Source organism: Bos indicus, chromosome 17 (assembly GCF_029378745.1).
Source record: "Bos indicus isolate NIAB-ARS_2022 breed Sahiwal x Tharparkar chromosome 17, NIAB-ARS_B.indTharparkar_mat_pri_1.0, whole genome shotgun sequence".
In the NCBI taxonomy this organism is placed as follows: domain Eukaryota; kingdom Metazoa; phylum Chordata; class Mammalia; order Artiodactyla; family Bovidae; genus Bos; species Bos indicus.
In genome coordinates this window covers 71,763,718-71,785,695 of record NC_091776.1, presented here as the reverse complement: position 1 = coordinate 71,785,695, position 21,978 = coordinate 71,763,718, and the positions used below count along the sequence as shown (strand labels likewise).

Here is a 21,978-nt window from a genome sequence, read left to right as displayed (position 1 = left end):
AGAGAAGCGGGAGGGCTGGGGGTCGGGGTGACATACGGGTCAGAAACAGGCAAGTAACCTCCTTGCCTTAAGCACAGAGCTGAACTAAAAGGCGATCCTCCAATGAAGCATTCACCCAGAGTGAGACGTTTGACTTTCAAAATACAAATTTTCTGTGAAGCGCTGAGGTCGCTCACTCTGGTGTGAGTTCATAGAAGCAGGGTCGTCCTGGCCGCCCGGTTGGCCAGTGGGGGTGCGGGTGGGGGTGGGGCGACAGGAATGCCCGCAGAGCTGTGGCCAGCGGCCCGCACGCCCCTTCTCCTGTCCGGCCGCTTGCCCTGCCCAGGAAGAGGCGTCTGCCACTCTAGTTGGAGTATAAAATGCCTGGGCTCCGAGGAGGGCGGTCACTTGTCCGTGACTCCAGAGCCAGCCAGTGGCCTGCTGGGCCTGAGCAGACGCCGCTGTGTCACCTGCACGGGCGTGGCCAGTGGGCCCAGCAGGACCCCCAGGCTTGGCTGAGCTGGAGGCCAGCAGGGAGGGTCCGGGGAAGAGAAGGGAGGCGGCGCTTGGAGGGAGGGGCCTGTGAGGCCCACGCCCTGGGGTCTGGACGGAAGCTGGGCCGGGAACATGCCTCTGCTCCGGCCGCTTTCTGCGCCTGCAGACACCTGCAGAGTGTGAGTGGGAGAGCCCTGCCGGGGCCAGGACACCGAGTACCCAAGATGAGGCAGGCCAAGCCTCCCCTGGGCTGCGTGTGAGCGCTTGTCTCTGACAGCCAGGAGGTTCTTCCAGCAGGAAATCAGCCCCTGGGTCCACCCTGTGGGTGACCCAGGAGCAGCAGACCAGGGGTGCGGGGCCGCTTCTCCCAGCCTGGAGGGCACAGCTTCCTGGACCTCGGTCGCCGGAAGGTGCGCTGAGCATGTGCCTCGTGCCGCCAGTGTCCAGCCCAGGACACTGAGCTCGCCCTTTGCGAGGCCAGAACTGAAACCCGGGGTTCCCGAGCACCACGCTTTCCCCACCCCACCCCTTCCGTCCTCCCTTGTTGGAACCAATGACCACACCTCTTTTCAGTCCCTGGAGACCCTGGTGCCCAGCTGTGACACCATAAACCCCGACGATAGGGCCCTGGTGGCAACAGGCCCCTTGTCTCCCCTCAGCTCCACCGCCTCTGTTGGAGTTTGCGGAACAGCCAGGAGGAGAGGGTGGACCTGGACGAGGACACAGAGGTGAAGAGCCCCGAGCCCCAGGCACAGCCAGGTGAGAGGCCGGAAGCCAGCGACTGGAGGGGCCTGCTCCCGCCCACAAGCCCGCGGTCTCCACGCCCAGAAGCGCCTCGAGGCGGAGGCCCCGTGATGCCTCTGAGACCCCTCTCTGGGGTTCTGGCCCAGGAATATGGAGGTGGGAGGCGTCAGCAGGTGCAGGGGGAGCGGGGGAGGGTCTGGCACAAAGCGAGGGGCGGAGAAACAGAAGCGTCTGGCAACCTAGAAGTGTCTGCGGTGGGGCGGGAGGGATGCACGGATTACACCGTGTGCCCCAGGATGGGGTGGGGGGAGGGACAGTGGGTCACGGCACCTCTCACAGCGGTTCAAGCCAGAGGCTCCTGGGCGCAGGCGGGCGTTATCCGCAAGGAGTGGTGGGCAGCTGCCCCCGCGAGGGCGCCAGGGACACCGCTGCGGACACCTGAGTTTCAGTCCCAGCAGGGAGAGTGTCCAGGAGAGGCTTGGGTCCGGGTCTCCAGGAGGCCCAGGGGAAAGCGCTCAGCAGGGGGGTCAGAGAAGCGTGTGGGGCCGCGGGGAGGGCACCTGCATCTCCTGAAGCACTGACGCAAGCAGATAAAGCCTAACGGGATTAGCGCTGAGTCTGCAGCCAGGGACCGGGGCGGGGGGGCCGAGGGGACGCTGTGGTAGGCATGTCTGGGGGACATCGTCCTGGGGCCCCACCTCCACTCCTGCCAGGGACCCTCTCCTGACACCTACAGCCAGGCGGCCCCGGGTCTCTGGAGGGTGCCAGGCTCTCGGGAGTGCTCTCCCTGGGGGACGGGGGAACTGCTCGTCAGGGCCACATGTGCAGGGTGTGTCCCTGGGGCCCCTCGCAGTCCTGTCCTCAGTCGTGGGTGGACAACTACGAGGACGCTGGTGCACACCTGCCGTGCATGTGGGATGTGCCAGCCGCTGGGTGTGACGGGCCATTGTCGTCCTGGTTCACAGATGGGGAGACTGCGGTCCCACCCAGAAGTGTCTGCCCCGGCTCCGCACACCACCCAGCAGTGGCGGGGCTGGGAGGTCGGGCACGGGCAGGCTGACTGCAGAGCACATGCTCGCGGCCACTGGCCTGTCCCGCCTCCCTTCAGGCAGCCCTTGGGTTGTGGCCGCATGGGGGGTCAGCCCTCTGGGCCTGGCGGCTGACAACAGCATCTGAGAGGCCAGGCCTCTCACCGCCACGCAGGCCCTCGTCTCTGGGGTCCCCGGCGGCGGCCCCTCCCCCGTGACACAGGCCCCTGGAACACCGGCGGGCGAGCTCCACGATCCCAGTGCTGCCTCAGCCTCGGGGCACAGCTGGCGCGGCCGCTGCCCAAGGGAGTGAGACGCAGAGCAGGTCGCCGCACGCACTGCTGGACACACTGCTTGTCGTCGTCAGGGAGGGCACCGTTCCGGCTGTGTGCGCTCGGAGCTGGCCGTGGTGCTGGCCTGCGTGGCCGCACTGCCAGACACCAGAAGGACGGCTAAGCCCCAGAGGGAGGCGTTTCACTGATTTGGCCCAGAGATCCGGATGGAAATTTGCCTATAGTTCCTGGGCCTCCCCCTGCTCCTGGAGAAAACCATTCCCCTTCCAAGGACCCGGAAGGTCCTTGGGTCAGGCCTTGAGGCTGGTACTGCCTGGAGAAGACACTCCCAGGGCTGCTAAGCAGAGAGAGCAGGGCAGCGGGGCTCTTCTGTCCTCCGAGGAGCAGCCTCTTGCCCTGGACCTGCAGAGCTGGGCTCGGTGTAGGCCCGCAGGGGAGGCCTGCCCTGTGCCAGCTGGGCTCTGGGCTGGCTGAAGTCTCTGCTGATGATAGGCGAGCGTGATCCCCCAGCTCCACTCTCTGTGCCCCTGAGGCTGGTGGGAGGCACTCCACAGCCAGGGCTGAGGCTTACTGTCCGCACGGGGAGCCGGTCCACTGGGCTCCCTTCAGGGCTCCCCACGAGACGCCAGACCCTGGGAAGACCCCTCCTGTGTGCGGCCTCCTGACTGTGCCCATCCCCTCGGTTCCAGACACGTTCGTAGAGGACAGGGGCTGTCTCTGGAAGGCCTGGGACGTGTTCTGTGGCCTGGAGTTGCTGCCCAGCCCCAAGCTGGCCCCGGAAGAGGTGGGCGTGCCTGAGACGAAGCAGAATGACATGGCTGAAGGGACGGCGCACGGTGCCACGTCGGGAGGGACAGAGGAGAGGGAGGCGCCGGAGGAGCGGCTCCTCTGGAGCAAGGCGCTCGGGCTCTGCGGGCTGCTCCTGGTGCTGCTCACGGTGCTCTGCCACATCTACTTCCACTAGCGGCCGCGCGGGAGGGGGCCCGGGGCGCCCCGGATGAGGGGCCGGGCTCACACCGCCCAGCATGCGCCCTGAGCCCCAGGGCGGCAAGGCCCGCGGCGAGGGCAGGGCCCGCAGGCGAGCACGCCTCCTCTGCTCCTGAGCCACGCCCTCAGATGGCTGCACACAGGCGCTGGCTTCCACGCTGGCTCTGGCGTTTCGCCTCTTGAGACCCTTGGGAGCCTTGCCTGTGTTTGCTGCCACCGTTTCCTTCCTGTGCCCACCTCCACTGGCAGTGCCCTCTCCTCCTCTGGAAAGGTACGCTGCTGGCAGAGATGCCCACCCACAGGGGCTGAGCCCACTGCCGAAGGTCACACAGGCAGGGCTTGCATGGACAGAGGCGTTGGCACCTGCCTGGACGGCGGTGGGCTGAGCTGGTCCCTGCCTGAGGACCAGGCGTCCCTGCAGCTCGCTTCTGTCTGGCTGCGCCCCTTGGGGACAGATGGAGAGGAAACATCCCTCCTTGCCGAGCTCCGCCTGGTCCCTCTCAGTCTGCCTGCTCCTGGGAGGCGAGCCCTGGGCTGGATCCCCTTGGCAGTCAGGTAGAGGCCACTCCTGGGCTGTGTCCTTGCAGGGGCGCCCTCAGCCACCCCGTCCTCTTTCTTCTTCTCAGACCAGAATAAATGAATCTTTAGAAAAAGTCTCAGATACGTCAAAGGGGTTTGGGGGAGGCCCACCAGCATTGCAAAAACCACCCTCTGAAGGTGTGGTCAGAACCAGCCCGTCTTTCCCCGTTCAGTCCTTCAGTGGACATGTCTGAGTGCCTACTGTGCGCCAGCACTGCTGGGAACTGTCACGGGCAGGGCTCATGGTCTCGGGAAGCAGAGCGAAGCACCAGTGGGGATGGCCAGTGCGGAGGGTGGGCCCGCTGTTCCCTGCCGGGGTCATCACCACCTTCAAGCCGTGGACCCAGCCCAGGTGGACCCAGCCCAGGTGGAAGGACCAGGATCAGCCACACTCCACAGAAGAGGAGACTGAGCTCAGTCAGGAAACCCAGTAGAGGGGCCTCTGCACACACGCACAGCGGCAGGGGCACCCCAGGGAGGAGGCCTCCCTTGACTACAGCAGGAGGTCAGCGAGCCAGCGGGGCGACAGAGTGACAGGGTGTGAGCAGGCCCGGGCGCAGAGCTGGGGGCGCCGAGGGCGAAGGTGGGAAGGGGCCCGACCTGCCGGCCTCACATGCTTTGGGACCCTGAGTCACTGGAAGCTTCAGCCATGAAGGAATAGGACCCGGTTTGCTGAGTGCTGCCGGGGAGGTGAAAAGGAGGTGAGAACACCCACCGGGAGGCTGTTAGAGGGATCCAGGCAAGTCAGTGGCAGGAAAGACGAGGGAGCCGATCAGCACCAAGAGAAGCCAGCAAGCAGAAGTGACAGGGCTTGGGTCGCTGGGCTTCTGGAAGGAGGGCCCGGCAACGGCTCTCCAGCCTGAGCACATGGGCGAAGGGCGCCCCAGCCCCCGCGCCAGGCCCGCAGGACGGGAGCAGGCGCGGATGAGGCGGGCTCCGTGCGGGCACACGGGCTCCGAGTCGTGTGAAGACGCTCTGTGCTACCTTGACCATGTTCGGTCTTTCTGATCCGTGAAGGTGGGATGGCCCCCATTCATTTAGGGCCCCTTTCGCTTCTTTCAACAGTGTTTTGTCTTCAGCACTCAAGTCTTACACATCTAAGTTGATTCCTGAGTGTTTTATTCTTTTTGATGCTACAGTAAATGAGGCTTTTTTAAAAGTTGAGATATAGTCAATGTACAATATTATGTGAGTTACAGGTGCGTGACCTAGTGATTCATAATTTCTGAAGGTCGCACTCCATTTATAGTTATTATCAAAGGGTTGGTTTCATTTCCTGGGTTGTACAGTATGTCCTTGTAGCTTATTTATTTTATACACGACGGTTTCTGTTAGTCCCCTACCCTTTATTTTAATTGCATTTTCAGATGGGTCATTGCTCAGGTACAGAAAAACAAAACTTGTATCTTGATCTTGGAACCTGTAACTTAGTGAAATTTGTTTATTCTTATATTTTTAAGTGTATTCCTTGGAATTTTTTCACATATAAAATCATGTAACCTGCAAGTACAGACAACTTCTTTCAACCTGGATGCCTTTTGTTTCATTCTGTTGCCTAAACTGCCCTGGCTAGAACCTCTGGTACAGCGTCAAGTTTGAGGTAGTGACAGCGGACATCCTTGTCTTGCTCCCCATCTTGGAGGAAAAGCATCGAGCGTCTCACGGTCAAGTATGATGTTAGCAGATGTTATCATGTTGAGGAAATTCCACCCTATCCCTGTGTTGCTGAGTTTTTCAAGCTTTGTTTATGTGTTTTGGCTGTGCCGGGCCCTCACTGCCATGCTTGGGCTCTCTCTAGCTGCAGTGAGTGGGGCCACGCTCTAGTCGTTCTGCATGGGCTTCTCACTGGGGTGGCTTCCCCCATGCAGAGCTCAGGCTCTCGGACACGCGGGCTTCAGGACTTGCGACAGGTGGGCTCAGTATCTCTGGCACACGGGCTTTTTAGTTGCTCTGTGGCATGGAGGATCTCCCCAGTCTAGGGCTGGGACCCGCGTCCCCTGCACTGGCAGGCAGGTTCTTGACCCCTGGAGCACCAGGGATGTTTTTGCTGAGAGTTTTTTGTTTTAGTTTTAAGGTTTTTTTTTTTTTTATGAAATGGGTGTTGGATTGTCAAATGCTTTCTCCTGCACCTGTGAAGGTGACCGTGTGATTTCTGTTCTTTATTCTCTTTGCACGCTGTTCCATTGGTTCGTCGTCACGCGTTGAACCCACCTTGCATCATGGGGAGAAATGCCCGTTGGTCGTGGTATATAAGGCTTTTCTCACGCGGCTGGATTTGGTTTGCTAATATTTGGTTGAGTTCTTGTGTCTATATGCGTAGAGGACACTGGTCTGTAGTTTTCTTTCCTCGTGAGGTCTGTGCCTGGTCTGGGGATGGGAGTGATGTTAGCCTCATGGAACGAGTTGGGAAGTGTCCCTGCCTCTTGTCTTTGTTTTAAAGCAGTTGGTGAAGTGTTGGTATTAATTCTTGCATGGAGACATTTAAGGGTCGGTATTAAGTTCCTTGCAGGGGGCCGGGACCCGGGAGAGAAGCTGGCGCTAGCGATTCAGACTGCAGGGAGAGAAGACAGCCGGCTGCCCTAGCTGAGAAGGGAAGCTGGTAGAGGAAGCCCGCCAGGTGGGCGAGACCGTGCAGGAGAGCGGGACAGATCGGCCAGGTTAGGAAAGGGGGGTCTTTCTACAGAGGAGACCAGCAGGGCGCAACCAGGGCCCCGGGCGGAGGGCCAGGACGGCCGCCACAGGGAGGCAGGGGCCCCGTGCACGGGTCTCGGTGGCCAGGAGGTGCGAGCTGGAGCCAGCGCGCCGTGGCGGAGGGGCGACGGGGCAGGCCGACGGAGCCCTCAGAGCAAAGCGCCCCTCTTACAGGACCTTTCCTGAGAACGAGACTTAACCTGAAAGCCCCCCTGGGCCTCGCAGCCGGCCTCTCCCGGAACAAGGGGGCCTGCTTGGGGCTCATCCCTGGGGGCCCCAGGGAGGCAGGTGTCCCTATGTCCCTTCTGGGTAAGCGAAGGCCCTAGTTCCCGGAAGGACTTGGGGAAGGCACTCACTCCCTGGGGGTGCTGGTTCTGTGGGAGGTTCTTTCCCGCAGGAAGTGGGGCTGCTGTTTGCGGATGGAACGAGGGAAAAAAAGCTGGTGTGAGTCCTGGAGAGCAAGGCCCTGGCTCAGCCCAGACCAACGAGTCCAGACCTGAAATGGAGCCAGACTGCCAGCCAGGGTGGGCTGGGGGGGACCCTGGGGCCCCCTGTGCCTCCCCGCCCCCCACCAAGCCCATCCTAGCAGCCTGCTTCTCCTCCCCGCCACGTCACCTCCCATCCCCGCAGACGCTCTAGCCTGCAGACAGCAGCGGGAGGGCTGGGGGAGGCCGGCCCAGGCTCACTTAGGGGACTTGGCTTTGGGGAGCTCAGCTGTTTGAGGGGGAGGCCTTAAGGGCTACCCTGTGCCGAGCACTCATCCCTGGGGTGCAGGTGGGGGGCCTCTTACAACTCACCCTCCCCCAGCAGGAGCCCACAGGGGTGGCACCTGTGGCCTGCCTTCCTGCTACCCCTGTGGGAAGCTGGCTGACCCGTGAGCAGGGCCGCACCCCAAGGGCCTGTTCACCAGAGTGTCCAGCCCCCTCCTCCGCCCCGTCCCTGCTCTCTGCCCTCCCAGGGGCCTCGAGTGCAGCAGGGGGGTGCAGAGAGGCCTCCCGCCTGTCCCCGAGACCCGAGGTCAGCCTGTGGCCTGGTCCTCCCAAGCTGGGCATTTCCCCTTGGCGAGAGAGAGGAGACAGAACCATCAGGTGCCACCACTCGGACCAAGATAAAGAGGCTCCGTGCGTTTATTCGGGCATGGAGTCGTGGGGCCGGGGGTGCTGGTAGGAGGCTCAGGGCTTCCACTCGATGACTCTGATGGCGATCTGGGCTGCGCGCTGCACGGCCGGGCTGAAGTCCTCCTCGAGCGCCCGGAAGGTGGCCACGTGGGGCTGCAGGAGCTTGCGGCCCTCAGGTGCCTCGGCCAGCATGGTGAGGGCCTTGATGGCGTTCAGGCGCGCCTTGCTCAGAGACGAGGTCAGCAGCTGCAGCAGCGGGCGGGTGGCCTCCGCGTCCAGGGCCGCATACTTCCCTGCCGGCCACCGATGCCAAGTGTTCCTGGGGTGGGGGCAGCCCTGCCCACCTCCCAGGCCCCCCGGCCGTCCGTGCCCGCAGCCTGAGCCCCACGAGCTCCCCGCGCCGGCTTCTCCCCAGCCACCAGGTGCCTCACCAGGCAGCGTGAAGGATCTTTTGAAAATTAAACTCCAGTCGCTGCCCCCTGTCCCCGCTTGCTGAAATGCCACGCTTGCCCCCACCCTCCTGCGTCAATCACTTCTCGCTGCTGTCACACTGGCCAGCCCCCTTGGCCCAGGTGCCCCCGTCATCCTGTGGGTCCACTCCACACCCGCTGCCCCCAGGACACCCCGACAGTCTGCTCTGCCTCGTGCCCCTAGGTCCCCAAGCTGCAGACCTCAGAGGCCGAGGCATCCACGTCTCCACCGCCCACCTCACCCCCACACTGGGGCCTGGCCTGCCACGGGGGCTCAGGGTCGCTCGGCAGGAACGCCAGCTCAGGGAAGGTGGCCTCACGTCCCCAAACTCCCACGTTGCCAGGGTCCCTTGAGAGCCCCCAGCCCTCCAGGCGCGCACCCAGGATGCCCGGGGGGACCCTGAGTGTGGCCCAGAGCGGGCGGGGGTGGGGGTGGCCGGGGGGCTGCGGGGGCTCCTCAGAGCAAATGGGGAGCGGCAGGACTCCCAGCACTGGGGGGTCTGCCGCTGACTGAGGATCAGAGGCCCAGGCAGCCCCGGGGAACCGGTCCGGGCCCCTCCAACCACCCAGGGCACTGACTTGAGTGTGGGAGTCGGGGTGCAGGGTAACCTCAGTTCCTCTTCGCCCCCCGGCCCCGCCCCAGCACACTGGGGAGAGCGCTGCTGGGCTCCATCGTCTGCCGGGACCTCAGGAGGACTGGCTTGGGTGTGGCAACCGAGTCAGTCCGAGAATTTTGGTTCACAAAGGACTGGGTCAGAGGCAGGACTTCCAAAACCAGGGAACCGAGAGGATGACAGGGAGGGGCCCGGCCGCCCCAGAGGGGGCGACACCGGCCAGTCAGGGCCGCGGCGACCCCCGCCCGGGCCGCCTCACCTTCGGTGGTCACCGTGGCGTTCATGAGCGCCCCCGCCGCGTTGGCCTGCACCTCCTCGTCCCTGTCCTTCAGCAGGTGAACCAGGATGGGGATGACATCATGCTGCCACACCTGGATCTTGCCCTCCGGGGGGACGCTGCGCCGGGCACAGGCTGTGAGCACGGCCACCCTGGCCCACGAGCGACTCGACGCCCCGGGCTCCCGGTCCTGACTGCACAAGGCGTCTCCTGGGCCTCCCTTCCTCACGGGAGGGGGCGGGACTGGGGGCCTCCTGGGGCACAGACTGTCGGGCCGCCCTGGTGGAGGGGTCCTACTCCCCCAGGGCACGCAGGCGGGGGCGGCCAGCCGGGGCCTCACCTGACGGCAATGAGCGTGCGGGCGGCTTTGCTGCGGATGTTGCAGTTGGTGCTCAGAAGCTTCTCCTTCAGGAAGGGCACCGCGCGGCTGGCCAGCGCCTCGGTGGCATCCTCCGTGAGGCAGGCGGCCAGCGTGTCCAGCAGGAGCACCTGGATTTCTTCCTCCTCCCGCTGCAGCTTCCACACCAGCGAGGGGATCAGGCCGCTGTTGACAATGCCCAGGGCCCCTGTGGGACAGGAGCAGGGACGGAGCGTGGGCCTGTGGCCACCCCCCACCTGTCACGTGTGCTGGAAGCCGGAGGACTGCGGCGGGGGGGACGGAGGCTGCAGTATCTGACCAGATAAATTACAAATCCCACCCTCTCCTGCTGCCAAGCAGGGGCCTGAAACCATGGCTGACAAGCAGGGGTGGGAGCTGTGAGGTCACGGAGGGCCCCAAAAAGTCCAGCCCTTGGCCACCTGGGATTGGGGGGCACCCGCCTGCAACGGCGGCCTGAGAAGCAGCAGCCGCCCCTGCGGGACCCGGGCACACGGGGGGCCTTCCCCCTCCCCCAACCACCATGAACCAGAGGGAAGCCTGGGGTAGGGGCGGGGGGCATCAGTCCCTCCTTCCACCCACAACGCGACGTCTCTGTGATACCTGGCCAGCCCCGGGGATGGGAGAGAAAGCTGGCCGGGGAGGTTACAGGAGGAAGGTTTAGAGTTAACAGCACAGCGTCTCACATAAAAAGGGCCGCGCCCCCATCCACAGTGGGCGGACGGTCCATAGATTCCGGCCGAGGGGTCTGAAGGGGCCCAGTGCCCAGCAGGGAGGGGCCCCGCCTGGAGCCGCCTGCCCGACCCCTGTGAAAGCTTCTGCCTTACTCCTCCCAGCCTGCCCACCCTGGGGAGTCAGCACACAGCTGGCTGCCCAGAGGAGACCCCAGAGACGGCCAGGCAGCACCCCAAGGGTGCTCCTGAGTGCTCAGAACTACTGGCAGAGCAGCCCCCGCAGGGCAGGGAATGGGCCCCCAAGGAGGGTGCCCAACAGCCCACCCCCTCCCCAGCAGTCCAAGCTGCCCACCGTGAAGCCGTCCACGGTCCCCTGCCGAAGCTGCCACCGGCCGACACCTCTGTCTCCTGCCTTCCCGGCTCAACCCACTAATTTACTCCAGAGAGACAAATAAACAGGTTAATTAGCCTACAGGTCTCTGAGTGCCAATTAGCACCCAGGGATTTCCTCTTTGAAGACATCTCCCAGCCTTCCGCCCTCGGTCCTCGAGAGCTCACGTGGCAGGGGCCTGCGGAGAAGAAGGGCAGCGTGTGCAGGGGCCCCCAGTTGCCCCCAGCTGGCTTGCTCCTGGGGCGTCAGGTGGAGCCACCAGCGCGGCCCATTTCTTCTCAGGGCACTCACAACACAGGAAAAGTGTTTTCCTGTTGCCTCAAGAGTACTGGGTTGTCTAAGTTGTGGGTTTTTTTAATATTTATTTTTGGCTGTGCTAGGCCTCCGTCCTGGCTCACGGGCTCAGCATCCGCCCTGCAGCACGTGGAGCCCTAGTTTCCTGAGTATGGCTCGAACCCATGTCCCCTGCACTGCAAAGCAGGTGCTTAACCACTGGACTGCCAGGGGAGTCCCGTGGTTTGACACAGACTAAAGGCAGAAGAAGGCTAAGGTGCACTCCTAACTGCATCCAGCGTGTGACCTCAGACAAGCCGCTCACCCTCACGGAGCCCACCTGGCAGGGGGCAGTGCAGTGTCAGAGGAGGAGGGGTGGGAGGGGGCTAGTGTCAGCGACTAGTATCCCCGTGTGCCCAGACACGGGCCTGGCACAGCAAGGGGCTCAGAGCCCACGGAGTTCCAGCTGCAGGCCGGGGCCTGTGGGTGTGGGTGAGGGGTGGGAGGGGGCTTCAGACAAAGGCTGCACAGTTCCTGCCCTGCGGGAACACCTCTGGGTGGTCCCCGCCTGCCCCTCCGGGGGGTCTGAGTGCTCTCGCCCCCTCAGCCCTGCTCTCCGGCCTGGCCACCACCAGACAGGTATACCCGGCCCTTCCACTCGGGCCTCCCAGCCACAGTCCCGCTCGGCCACAGCCGTCTGGATGGCCACTCCGCAGCCCACAGTGTGGAGGTGACAGTCTGACCCTCTGAGAAGGACGGCACTGGCTGTCGGAGGGATACGGTTCCTGCCTGGGGGCTGCACCATCCATCAGGGCTGAGTGGGGTCTCTGCACCCGGGCCAGCCCAGGGAGGGTGCTGCTGTGGACAGGTGAGCAGTGGGAATCACGCAGGAGGGAGAGGCAAGGCCTTCAGCTGCCCAGGGCTTTCCTTCCAGCATTGCTGGGCCTGGCTCATTTGGAAACGGGAGATTTAAAAATAAAACGCGTGCGGGGTGCGCCTTTCTGCTCGCTCACTTCGCTGCTTTTCAGCTAAAAGGAGAGTGGAAGGCCTGGCTATTTATAACTAACCCAGATCTGGCTTGTTCTAGTTGGGGGGGGGGCAGTGGTGGTGCACAGACCCCAAAGAAACCCGTCAGAAAACCCACCAGGAGCCCCGACTGCCCGGCGGCGAGGTTGGGGTGAGCGGGATGGACAGGTGGGGCTGGGAGAAGAGCTGGCCAGAAGGGGGCGCCCTAGGACGGTGGGGAGGCCAGAGCGAAAGTCAGCGGAACAGTCGTCACCACCTGGGGCTGACCCGCGTAGATGAGGCATTCCAGGTCCTAGGGGCCCCGGAGGCCCCGGGGGAGCTGGGCCTCGTGGGGCAACAGCGTGACGCCTGCGTGAGCCAGGGGAGGCCCGGGTCCAGTGCGGCTGCTGGGCCCGGAATGGCTGGGACCGAGGGTCATGATCCCCAGGTGTGCAACCCCTGCAGTGGAGGTTCGGCCATTCCCGAGTGCTGGGTGGGCTCAGGCAGCAGGGTGCCCCGTCCCCCTTTCTCCCATGGAGCCAGCGTTGTGCTCTCCCATCCTGTGCTCTGGGACAGTGTGGACCCGGCCCCAGGGCCTGGCATCCGCCCCGGTGCCCAAACCTCAGCAGGCCCGGCCTCCACCTGCCTGTCTGTCTTTTCAGCCTCGCGCGGCCCCGGCTCCACCCTCGTGCCTGCCCTGGCTCGTGGGGACCCTGCTCTGTCCTCAGCTTCGGCCCCTCAGGAGCGCCTGACATGGTGACCACGTCTTCCTCCCAAGATCCCCCCACCCCGCGGCCCGGGGATGCCCCCCTCTCTGCGTGCACGTCTCCAGCGGCTCCTCCTCGGGCTTCACAAGTGCCTCTTCCTGCATCTCCCTCCCACTGGCTCCTCTCAGCCCCCAGCCTCCATCCAGCCTTTCCCAGACATGCCAGGTCACCCGGCATCTCCCGGCCTGGCCTGAGCCTCACAGATGGACTCTGCTTTCTTCCTGTCCCTGGGCTGACTAGCTGACATTTTCTTACTTGATTCTACCCTTGAGAACGACCTCACACAGTGGGACCAGGCCTACTGTGAATAAACGTGAAGACCTTGCCATCCTCCTCCTTAAATTTTAGGACCCAAAACTCTCCCGCGGTTCTTAGGCCAAGCTCCCTAGTCCCATCCAAGGGCCGCCAGCAGCTGCTACCGTCCCCTGACCCGTGCCAGGCTGGGTGGCTGGCATCCTCGGGGCTCCAGCTGTGCTGACCCTCTGGCTTCGTCCCGGCCGCACACGGCTCAAGGCTCAGCGGTATGCCCCAGCGCGGAACAGGCTTCCTCCTGCCCCAGCTCGCGGGCCCCCTCCATCCTGAGCGCAGAGGAGTGAGTGCTTGCTGAAAGGAGGGTGAAGGTCACTGCTCGAGGTGGGGGAAGCACTCACTTCCGCAGTCAGGGGGCTGGGGGGCAGCAGCCAGGCTCGTCGGGCCCCTCATCTCATACCTGGACTGCCCTGCGGGGTCTCCCCACGCTCACAGTTACATGTGCCTCTGCAAACAGCTGAGTTTGGACCCCTGGTCCCTCAGGTGCCCCGCCCTCTCTGCACGCGGGTCAACGTGCATCTCCCGTCAGAATCACCCTCTCGGGACCACCTGCTCATGTCCCCTGTGATAGGAGCAGCAGCTGAGGCTCATCCGGGTGAAGTAACTTGTCAAGCGTGTACAGGGGGCGGCGGTGGAGTCGGGGCTGTGCTTCACCCCCAGCTTCCTCTGCACCACCCTGGAGCAGGGTCTGTCACAGCCACTGGCCTCTGAGTGGCCCTCTGGGCAGAAAAGCCCATCCTGACCCGGCCTGGCGGTGCAGGCGTGCACACAAAGGAGCCCCCGATGGTCGGCCACTTCCCATTGGTCCTCGGGGGCCACCTGCAGCCAGCACGTATCAGATCTAGTCTAGACCTCAGTGAGTCATCCACCTGAGGATGCCCATCACCGACGTCTGTCCGTTCTCTAACCGTGTGTAGGCGGCACCTTCACAGGCCTGGGCTTGGCCCACCACCCCATCTCCATCAGCCAACAAGTGGTCTGACCCTGGTACTGTGACCATACAATGAGGTGTAGGAGTATAAAGAAGGGTTAGTGAGGAGCATCTGCAGGAGCATTTACATTTACCTGGGGGCTCTGAGATGCACGCGCTAGGGGAGGACAGAGGAGCACTGACATCTTGGTTCTGGCTTGAGTCTTTTTAAGCACAGGGACGAGGGGCTCCTGGCTCCGAGGCCCGCAGATGGGCTCCCCCTGAAACTGAAAGCAGAAGCTGGCAGACTGCCCTTCTCTGCATTTTGCTGAGCATCCGAGCAGTCTGTGAGCTTCCCAATGGCGCCCATGGGCCCTGGCCTCAACAGAACTGGCTCCCTCCCGCCTCTCTTGTCTGGAGGCGCCGCTCCTGGGCCCCTCCCACTCTAGTATCCTCCCTTCCAAGGCAAACCTTCTGTGGCAGGATTGCCAGGGACCCTGATGAGCCCTAACCCTGCTGGCCCGAGCAGCAAAGACGACGAAGCCCCCTTCCATCGCTGCAAGACGTCGCCGGCGTAAACCTCCAGGGTCCGCACGGCCCTTTCCCACGTCCGAGGCGGCCGTCGCGACAACTCAGGGCAGCAGGTGCCACTAGTCCCGCTTTGCAAACAGGCCTCACAGAGGTCAACCGGGTGTCCAAGGTCGCGGGGCTCAGGCTAGGCTGGCATCTGGGCCGGTGACGGCGGACGCGGCCGGGGCCACGCACCGCTGGCGCACTCGGCCTCCCCGGGCGGCAGCGGGGAGCGGGGTGGGCGCCCGGCCTCGACGCAGTGAGACCGCAGGGCCCCTCCGGGTGCCGGCCGAGCGGGCGGCGCGCGCGTGCGGGGCCGCGGAGCGCACGGAGCCCCGGCACCGCCCCCTCGGCCCGCCGTCGCTGGGCCGTGGGCCTGTCCGTCAGCCGCTCGCGCCCAATGGGCGGCGGGCCGGCGGGCGCGGGGGCCTCCGCCCGCGGTTGGCCCGGCAACGCTGCGCGCTGGCGGCTCCGCCTCCTGCCGGCGGCGCGGCGCGGCGCGGGGCGGGCGGGCGGACCCGCGGGCGGCGGCGGCGCGGGAGAGCGGGCGGAGGGAGCCCGGCCGGCGGAGCGTGTGCGCCGCCCGCGGCCCGGTCACGTCCCCGCGCGGGCGCCGCCGCCCCGCGCCGCCGGAGCAGCTCGGCCGCGGCCCTGAGGTGAGCGGGCGGCCCCGCGGTCGGGGCGCGCGGCCCCCGGACCCCGCCCGGGCCTTCTGTGCGGAGGGGGGCCCCGCCTGGGCCGGGGTTGGGGGCTCCGGGATGCGGGGGCCGGGCGCGGAGCGGCGCGCCGCGGATGCCCGCGCGCCGGGCAGGGGCGCCGCGGGCCGGCAGGTGCGGGCAGGGGCGCCCGCGCCCGGGGGTGCGGCGGGCCGGGGGGCCCCGGGCGGCCACCGGCGCGGGGCGCGGGCCGGCGAGCTGCGGGTGCGGCGGGGTCTCCCTCCCGGGGCGGCGATGGTGATGGTGAGGGGCCGGCGCGTGGCCTGGGCTGAAGCGGAAGGCGTGGGCCCCAGAGGCCTGGGCCCCCGGGGGACGCACGACTCGCGGTCGTCGCTCTCGCACCCGAGCAGGTTCCTCGCAAGCATTTAGAGCGAGAGGCGAATATCGACCCGCTGCGATTGCAATATGTTCTCGGCTCGATCTTTTTTTTTCCCTTAAAAGGCGGTGGGGGCCCTGGGGTGCGGTGGGGGGGGCGGTAGAGGGGAGGGCCTTGGGCCGGGGCTCAGTGCCCTGCTGCCGGGGGCCCGAAGGGTTCTTCTGGCTTCAGGGTAGCAGCCGAGCCTCCCCGGCGTCGGTGGCAGAAATCCTCCTAGGCCGAGAATCGGGGTTCTCTGTGAGCAGAGAAAGGGGATGGGAGGGCGGCACCCAGGCTGGGAGCCCTGTGTCTGTGTGGGGACGCAGGGCCCACCTGCTAGGAGGGCTGCTGGTCTCTCTCCCCCCTGCACCCCCACCGAGGATCGTGCAGTCTGCTCCCGTCTGGAGGAGGCTCCTTGGCCAAATTCAATTAAGCAAATGTTTACTGAGCCTTTGCTCCCCTAGGCCCCTGTGCTGGGGTGGGAGTGCACTGGCCCTGCCCTCCCGGGACTGACTCACTGCCCCAGGAGGGACAAGTGTCTGCTGCTCGGAGAACTCAGCCCTGAGGGTGGGTGTCGTCAGGGGGCCCCTGGGTGGGACTGGACTCAGCTGGGCCCCGTGGGCAAAGTGATATTTGAACTGAAGCTTGAAGGACATAGGCACAACTGGGGTGGGCCTGGCGGGCAGAGGGCAGAACGTGGACTGAGGAGCGGACCGGGCTGGGGGGGCACTCAGGCAGTTGGGTCTGGCAGGGGCACCGGAGGTCAGGCGGGAAAGGGCGGAGGCCGCCCGAGGCTGGAACGCGGGAGGAATGGCTGACCCCCTGCAACCGTCAGCGGCGGCCGCTTCCGGGGAGGCTTGTGGTATCCTCACCCGAGCGAGGAGCAGCAGCATGGCCCAGAGCCCACCGGACCGGGGAAGAGCCCAGAAGACCCCGAGGTGCTAGCGGCCTCGGCCAGCCCTTCCAAGCAGGGCTGGGCTACTGGGTAACCGGCTCCCCCTTCCTGGCCAGCACGGAGGGTGATGGTGTTGAGCTGGTGGCTCTGTTCCTCCGGGGTGCGGACCTTCCTGAGCGGTAACCGTGGAGACGTGGGGGTCTCCAGGGAGGGGCCGATGGCAGGGGAGGCTCTGAGTTAGGCAGCGCTGTGCCTTCAGCATGCCTCACGCTTCACGGACAAGACACTGGCGTTTGGGGTAAAGCGCGTGTGTTGTACAGATGCTGATTTTCTCAGACGGGAGGTGAAGAGTCACTTTCGTCCCCCTCAGCAGGCCGGGGTGACCTTCTGTTCTGGATCTATTTGCCTGCCGCTGCCGAGGGTGTCTCTGCCCTCCCCCTGAAGGGGCTGTGTGTCGTTCATCTATGCAGTGCGCCCCCTCCTTGCCCCCCACCCGCCCCCCCAGACACACACCAGCTCTTGGCTGAGGCCCAGCTCACTACAGGGAGAGTGGGGCCGCCTGCCTGCCTGCCCTCGCGGGGCGCAGCCTGTGCTCGGGGGCCGGAGCTGCTTGCCTCTGTGCTGTCGCCCGGCCCCTCTGCAGGGACCCGCCACGCAACTCCAGACGGGGGGCACGGGGAATGAATTCTCTGCCCTGCCCTCCCCCCTGCTTCTCAGCTCTTCTGTCTCCTGGAGTCCCGGGAGGACAGGTTCCTGGTCTGTCTGGAGCTTCTCCGGTGATCCCAGGAACTTCTGGGTAACCAGGGGCACGTGGCCAGGCTGCCCAGGGCCCCTGCAGGAGGCCGGGGCAGAGGGGACGCAGAGCCAAGTGGCGGGGAAGGCTGGCCTCAAACTCAGGGCATGGCCCCAGCGGCCCAGACCCCACTGCCAGGCTGCCCCGTGAGCACACGCGATGACTGCACGCCGCACCCTCCTGCCCAGCTGTGAGGACACGGCCTCCCTGACCGCCCCATGCCGGACCTCGAAGAACCTGGATTCTGTGTGGCGTGCTCCCGGCTGCCAGCCGCGTCTGGCCTGGCAGGAACCCTGGAGGAGGCAGATTAGCCACCCCGCACCCCCAGGAAGGAAGCCCAGGGCGGCCGAGCCCCAGGGCCGGTTCTGTGGGCTGGCAGGGAGGCGGCCCCTGGAAGCTGACAGAAACGTCAGGGCAGACACTGAGGCTCAGCCCTGGCGGGAGCCCTGAACCACTTGTGCAGCCTCAGGGGGCACGGCGAGCCCCAGGGCCGGCGGGCGCAGACCACCGCCCCCCGTCCCCCCCAAGCCTGTTCTTGTCCCCACCGCAGGCAGATCCAGGAGAGCCCTGCCCGTCCCTGCATGGCCCTCCCCGGCGTCCACACTGCCAGGGCGGGCACTTCCTGTGAGTGAGCTAACAGGGACCAACCCGCAGGGACCACCTGTCTCCCTGGGCTGCCCCACAGGGGAAGCGGAACCTCACCCGCTCGCCCGGCTCAGCCGCGGGTTCCTTTGCTGATCTTTACACGAGGGCTGGGGCAGCGCCCAGTGCAAGCACACTCAGCCCCGAGGACGGACAGACACCCCGTGACCGGCATCAGGCAGGACAGTTGCCGTGAAGGAAACCAGTGCGGCGGGTGGGAGGGGGCGTCTCTGTGGCGGGGCTGTTGACGCAGCGCCTTGGAGAGGCGACGGTCGAGCTGTATGTCCCCCAGGGAAGAGCGCCAGGGGGAGGGTGGCCGCTGCAAAGGCCCAGGGGTCAGGGAGCTGCCGTGGGGGGCCGGGCGGGTGGGATCACCCTTTTAAAAGAGACCCACCCGGTGGACGGCGCGGGGGCCACCGCTGTGCTCGTGGACAGGGGCTGCTGACCCAGGGCGGGGCCAGGCGCCAAGAAGGGGTCGGACGCAGGGGTCAGCTGAAAGTGGGTCCGCCAGCGGGGCAGGGGAAGGGCGGGGCCGGCCTCGGCGAGGAGGCGGCCGCAGAGGCTGCGTGGGGCGTGGGGAGCGGGAGCGATACGGGTGGACCCAGGCGCCCGTGGTGGTCTTCGGGGAGAGCCGGCGGGCACGGCGCCCTGGGGTCCGTACACCAGGGGCCGGGGCACGGGGGTCAGCGAGGCTCCTCCGGGTTGAGGACGGGTGGAACCAGGAGCTGGGATGCGGGGCCCGGAGGAGCATGTTGGCGGGAGGGGTGGGGTCCCCCGCGGGGACCAGCTGCACCAGCTGCGGGGCCCGTGTTACAGGTCATTAAGCGTCTGTGAGGCCCGTGACTGCAGAGCGTCAGGCCGGCGGGCCCTGTGTACGCGCCCAATGAGGCCCGTTGTGGAGCGGTGCCCCGGGCCAGCGCCCACCCTGTGCTTCCCTTGCCCCCACCCCAGCCCGTGGGCGGCGGGGCCAGAGCCGGCACCAGGGGCCGCAGGGGCTGCCGCCCGCCCTCCCGCGCGGTGCTTCTCCCGCTCTGTTTGTGGGCCCTGGCCCTCGGGCAGGAGGCACGGCCAGATGGCGGCGGCCTGGGCCGCCCGTTGGCAGGAGCGGGCACACGTGGTGCGCAGCCTCATAGACAATGGCTTCCCGGAGTTCATCTCTTTTCCAAAGGGACCTGCTGCACATCACAGAGTTTGGAGTTGCCTGCTTCTAAATTGGGGTGGTGCTCTCTCGCAGAGAAGTCCCTGGAGGATCTGTGAAAGTGCTAAGGAGTGAGCCTGTTAGAATCCTCTGCGTGGGGGTGGGGGGTGGGGTCGCAGACGTCGGCCCCGCCTGTGGTCGAGCAGCCCTCCCCAGCTCCTCCAGCTCCTGCCTCTCCTGATTTTGTGCTGGCCTGACCTCCTGCTCAGTGCCCAGCTGTCCTGAGCTGTGTGCGTACCTCCGGCCTGCCCACCTGTCCTCCCTTGCTTCCTGGGGCCCCTCAGAGCGACCCCCAGGACCCAGCCCGCCCCCCACAGCCCTGGCCGGCACGTGTGGGTGTGGGGCTGTCCCCCGGCGTGGCCGCCCCCTCACCCTCTCCGTTACCTCTGACGCGCTGTGCAAACATATTTCTCCAGAAAACGCCGGGAAGAAAAAAATAATTAGAGTGTTGCCTCCATTATCCAATTTCTGATTAATCAAACTCTCTTTGTTCTCGGCCAAAATCTGTTCATTTCCCTGAAACACTGGGCCGGTGCCAGGCATTGATTTCCTCTGTGATAACTCCACGCACGCGTGCCCATGCCCGGCCTCGCCCGGCGGGCGGCGGCCGGGAGGAGGGTCCAGGCGGGCCCCACCGGGAAGCCACCCCGTCCCGGGCTGGGCCCTGCCCCACGCGGCCCCGTGGCCTGCTCTCCAGGTGCGTTGGCCTGCTTCTCGGCCGTGCTGCGCAGACGCGGGGATCTTTGTCCCCCAGCCAGGGATGGAACCCACAGCCCCCCGCTCTGGAAGTGCAGAGGTGCTCCAGTCCTGTTGCTGGCTGTCCTGGGCGCTTCTGGGGCAGGAGACGGAGGAAGGGAAGGGCGTGAGCGGTGTCTGGGTGCCGAGGGTGGGGTGGGGGGCGTGGGGCCTGTAGGCTTGGGGGGCCAGCCTGGGCAGGGGGCTCGCAGGCAGGCCGGGTCAGGGTGTAGCCGGGCACACGCCTTGTCCATCACTGTGGGGACGCCCCCGGCCTTGCTGGAAGGCTTCCCGGAAGTCCCCGGCTGCTCCCTGCCCCGAGTGGGCCCCTCCCTCGCTCGGTACAAAGGGCGGGTGCGTTCATCTGGCACCTGCTTCCTGCCGGGTACCTGTGGGCCGCGGGACACCTTAGTGACAGAACCTGCCCACAGCCCCCGCCCCGCCCCGCGGAGCCAGCATCCCATAAGCGCGAGGGCACTGCCACAGGTTAGGAAGCCACAGTGTTGTGTGTGGGTCGTAAATAACGCTGGGGCGGGGGCGCTGAGCTCAGAGCCGCCCTGCCCTTGTGTCCCCAGGGAGCAGGGAGCCGGGGCCGCTGGCTGTTCGGGGGCCTTCCAGAGCAGGGCCTGGGGCCTCGGCCTGCAGGAAGGAGGGGGCGGGGGCCAGGCGAGGCTGAGGAAGGCCCTGTCCTGGGGGAGGTCCTGACCTGCTGCTGGGAGGGGTAGGCCGGAGCCTCGGCTCAGGGCCCCCTGGGAAAGGTGTTAGGTCTCAAAGGCACCGCTGCGGCTGCGTGCTGCGGGGCAGAGTCTCCCTGGCCTTGGGGGGGCGTGGGCAGGGTGCTACGGGCACCGGGGGGGGACGCTGAGGGAGGCCGGCTTTGCCCAGGGGGCAGGTGCCGGAGGGCGGCCTGTCCCTGTCCTGTCCAGTATTCCTGGCATCTGGGCATGCAGGGGTCATCTCAGGAGGTACTGTCGTGTCCAGAGGCAGCAGAGAGTCTGGTTCTGCTGCAGTGATGTCGGCCAGGCCCCGCCTCCCACGCCAGCAGCGCCGCCTCCAGAGGATGGGCGTCTCGGTGGGAGGTGTGCACTTTCTGCCCTCTGGCCCCTGGGGGTCCCTGCCAGGGAGCCCACACCGAGCCGCCCCCTGGGGAACTGTGGGAGGGACGCTGCTGCGGTGGGCCTGCCCTTAACCAGGCCCAACAGGTGCCTGCTGCCCGCGAGCCCTCTCTCGGGCAGTGTCAGGCCAGGTGTCCCCGCCCTGTGTGATGGTCTGTCTCCTCCAGCGTCAGCTCTTTGGACCTGCTGCCACACCCCTGGGGCAGCTCCCCGACACACACCCTACTCCCGTCTCCATGGCGCTGCCCTTCCCCGCTTCCCCCACCAGAACACGAGCCCCGGGTGCTCTTCCCCGCTTCCCCCACCAGAACACAAGCCCTGGGTGATCTTCCCCTGTTCCCCCACCAGAACACAAGCCCCGGGTGCTCTTCCCCGCTTCCCCCACCAGAACACGAGCCCCGGGTGCTCTTCCCCACTTCCCCCACCAGAATACAAGCCCCGGGTGCTCTTCCCTGCTTCCCCCACCAGAACACGAGCCCCGGGTGCTCTTCCCCGCTTTCCCCACCAGAACACAAGCCCTGGGTGCTCTTCCCCGCTTCCCCCACCAGAACACAAGCCTCCGGGTGCTCTTCCCCGCTTCCCCCACCAGAACACAAGCCTCCGGGTGCTCTTCCCCGCTTCCCCCACCAGAACACAAGCCCTGGGTGCTCTTCCCCGGTTCCCCCACCAGAACACAAGCCCCCATGTACTCTTCCCTGCTTCCCCCACCAGAACACAAGCCCCGGCTGCTCTTCCCCGGTTCCCCCACCAGAACACAAGCCCCGGGTGCTCTTCCCCAGTTCCCCCACCAGAACACAAGCCCCCAGGTACTCTTCCCTGCTTCCCCCACCAGAACACAAGCCCCTCGGTGCACAGGCTCACTCCCGTGTCCCCGAGCCCAGAGCGGAGCCTGACACCCAGCTCAGGCCCCCGACGGTACCACAGTGGTCAGACGGGTCCGGGTGAAGATGGTCGCCCATTGGGAGGGCCTCAGGCTGTG

The 21,978-nt window shown here is 65.8% G+C and overlaps 3 protein-coding genes across 3 annotated transcripts in view; 2 read left to right on the top strand and 1 right to left on the bottom strand.

Annotated features, from left to right (window-relative positions):
- Window positions 1-6,822, top strand: part of LOC109570972 (sodium/glucose cotransporter 1-like) — a 50,697-nt gene extending 43,875 nt beyond the window's left edge. Inside the window, exons 14-15 of the mRNA XM_070769968.1 lie at window positions 1,134-1,233; window positions 3,229-6,822. Of these exons, the coding sequence (XP_070626069.1) occupies window positions 1,134-1,233; window positions 3,229-3,503 (375 nt within the window). The 3' untranslated portion in view covers window positions 3,504-6,822. The remainder of the gene's footprint in view (window positions 1-1,133; window positions 1,234-3,228) is intronic.
- Window positions 6,823-7,885: 1,063 nt separating this feature from the next.
- RSPH14 (radial spoke head 14 homolog) overlaps window positions 7,886-21,978 on the bottom strand; it is a 48,640-nt gene continuing 34,547 nt past the window's right edge. The window contains exons 5-7 of the mRNA XM_070769962.1: window positions 9,616-9,841; window positions 9,258-9,394; window positions 7,886-8,207 (exon numbers count right to left, since the gene is read on the bottom strand). Of these exons, the coding sequence (XP_070626063.1) occupies window positions 7,969-8,207; window positions 9,258-9,394; window positions 9,616-9,841 (602 nt within the window). The 3' untranslated portion in view covers window positions 7,886-7,968. The remainder of the gene's footprint in view (window positions 8,208-9,257; window positions 9,395-9,615; window positions 9,842-21,978) is intronic.
- GNAZ (G protein subunit alpha z) overlaps window positions 15,068-21,978 on the top strand; it is a 30,242-nt gene continuing 23,331 nt past the window's right edge. The window contains exon 1 of the mRNA XM_070769961.1: window positions 15,068-15,206. The gene's annotated coding sequence lies outside the window, so the exon portion shown is untranslated. The remainder of the gene's footprint in view (window positions 15,207-21,978) is intronic.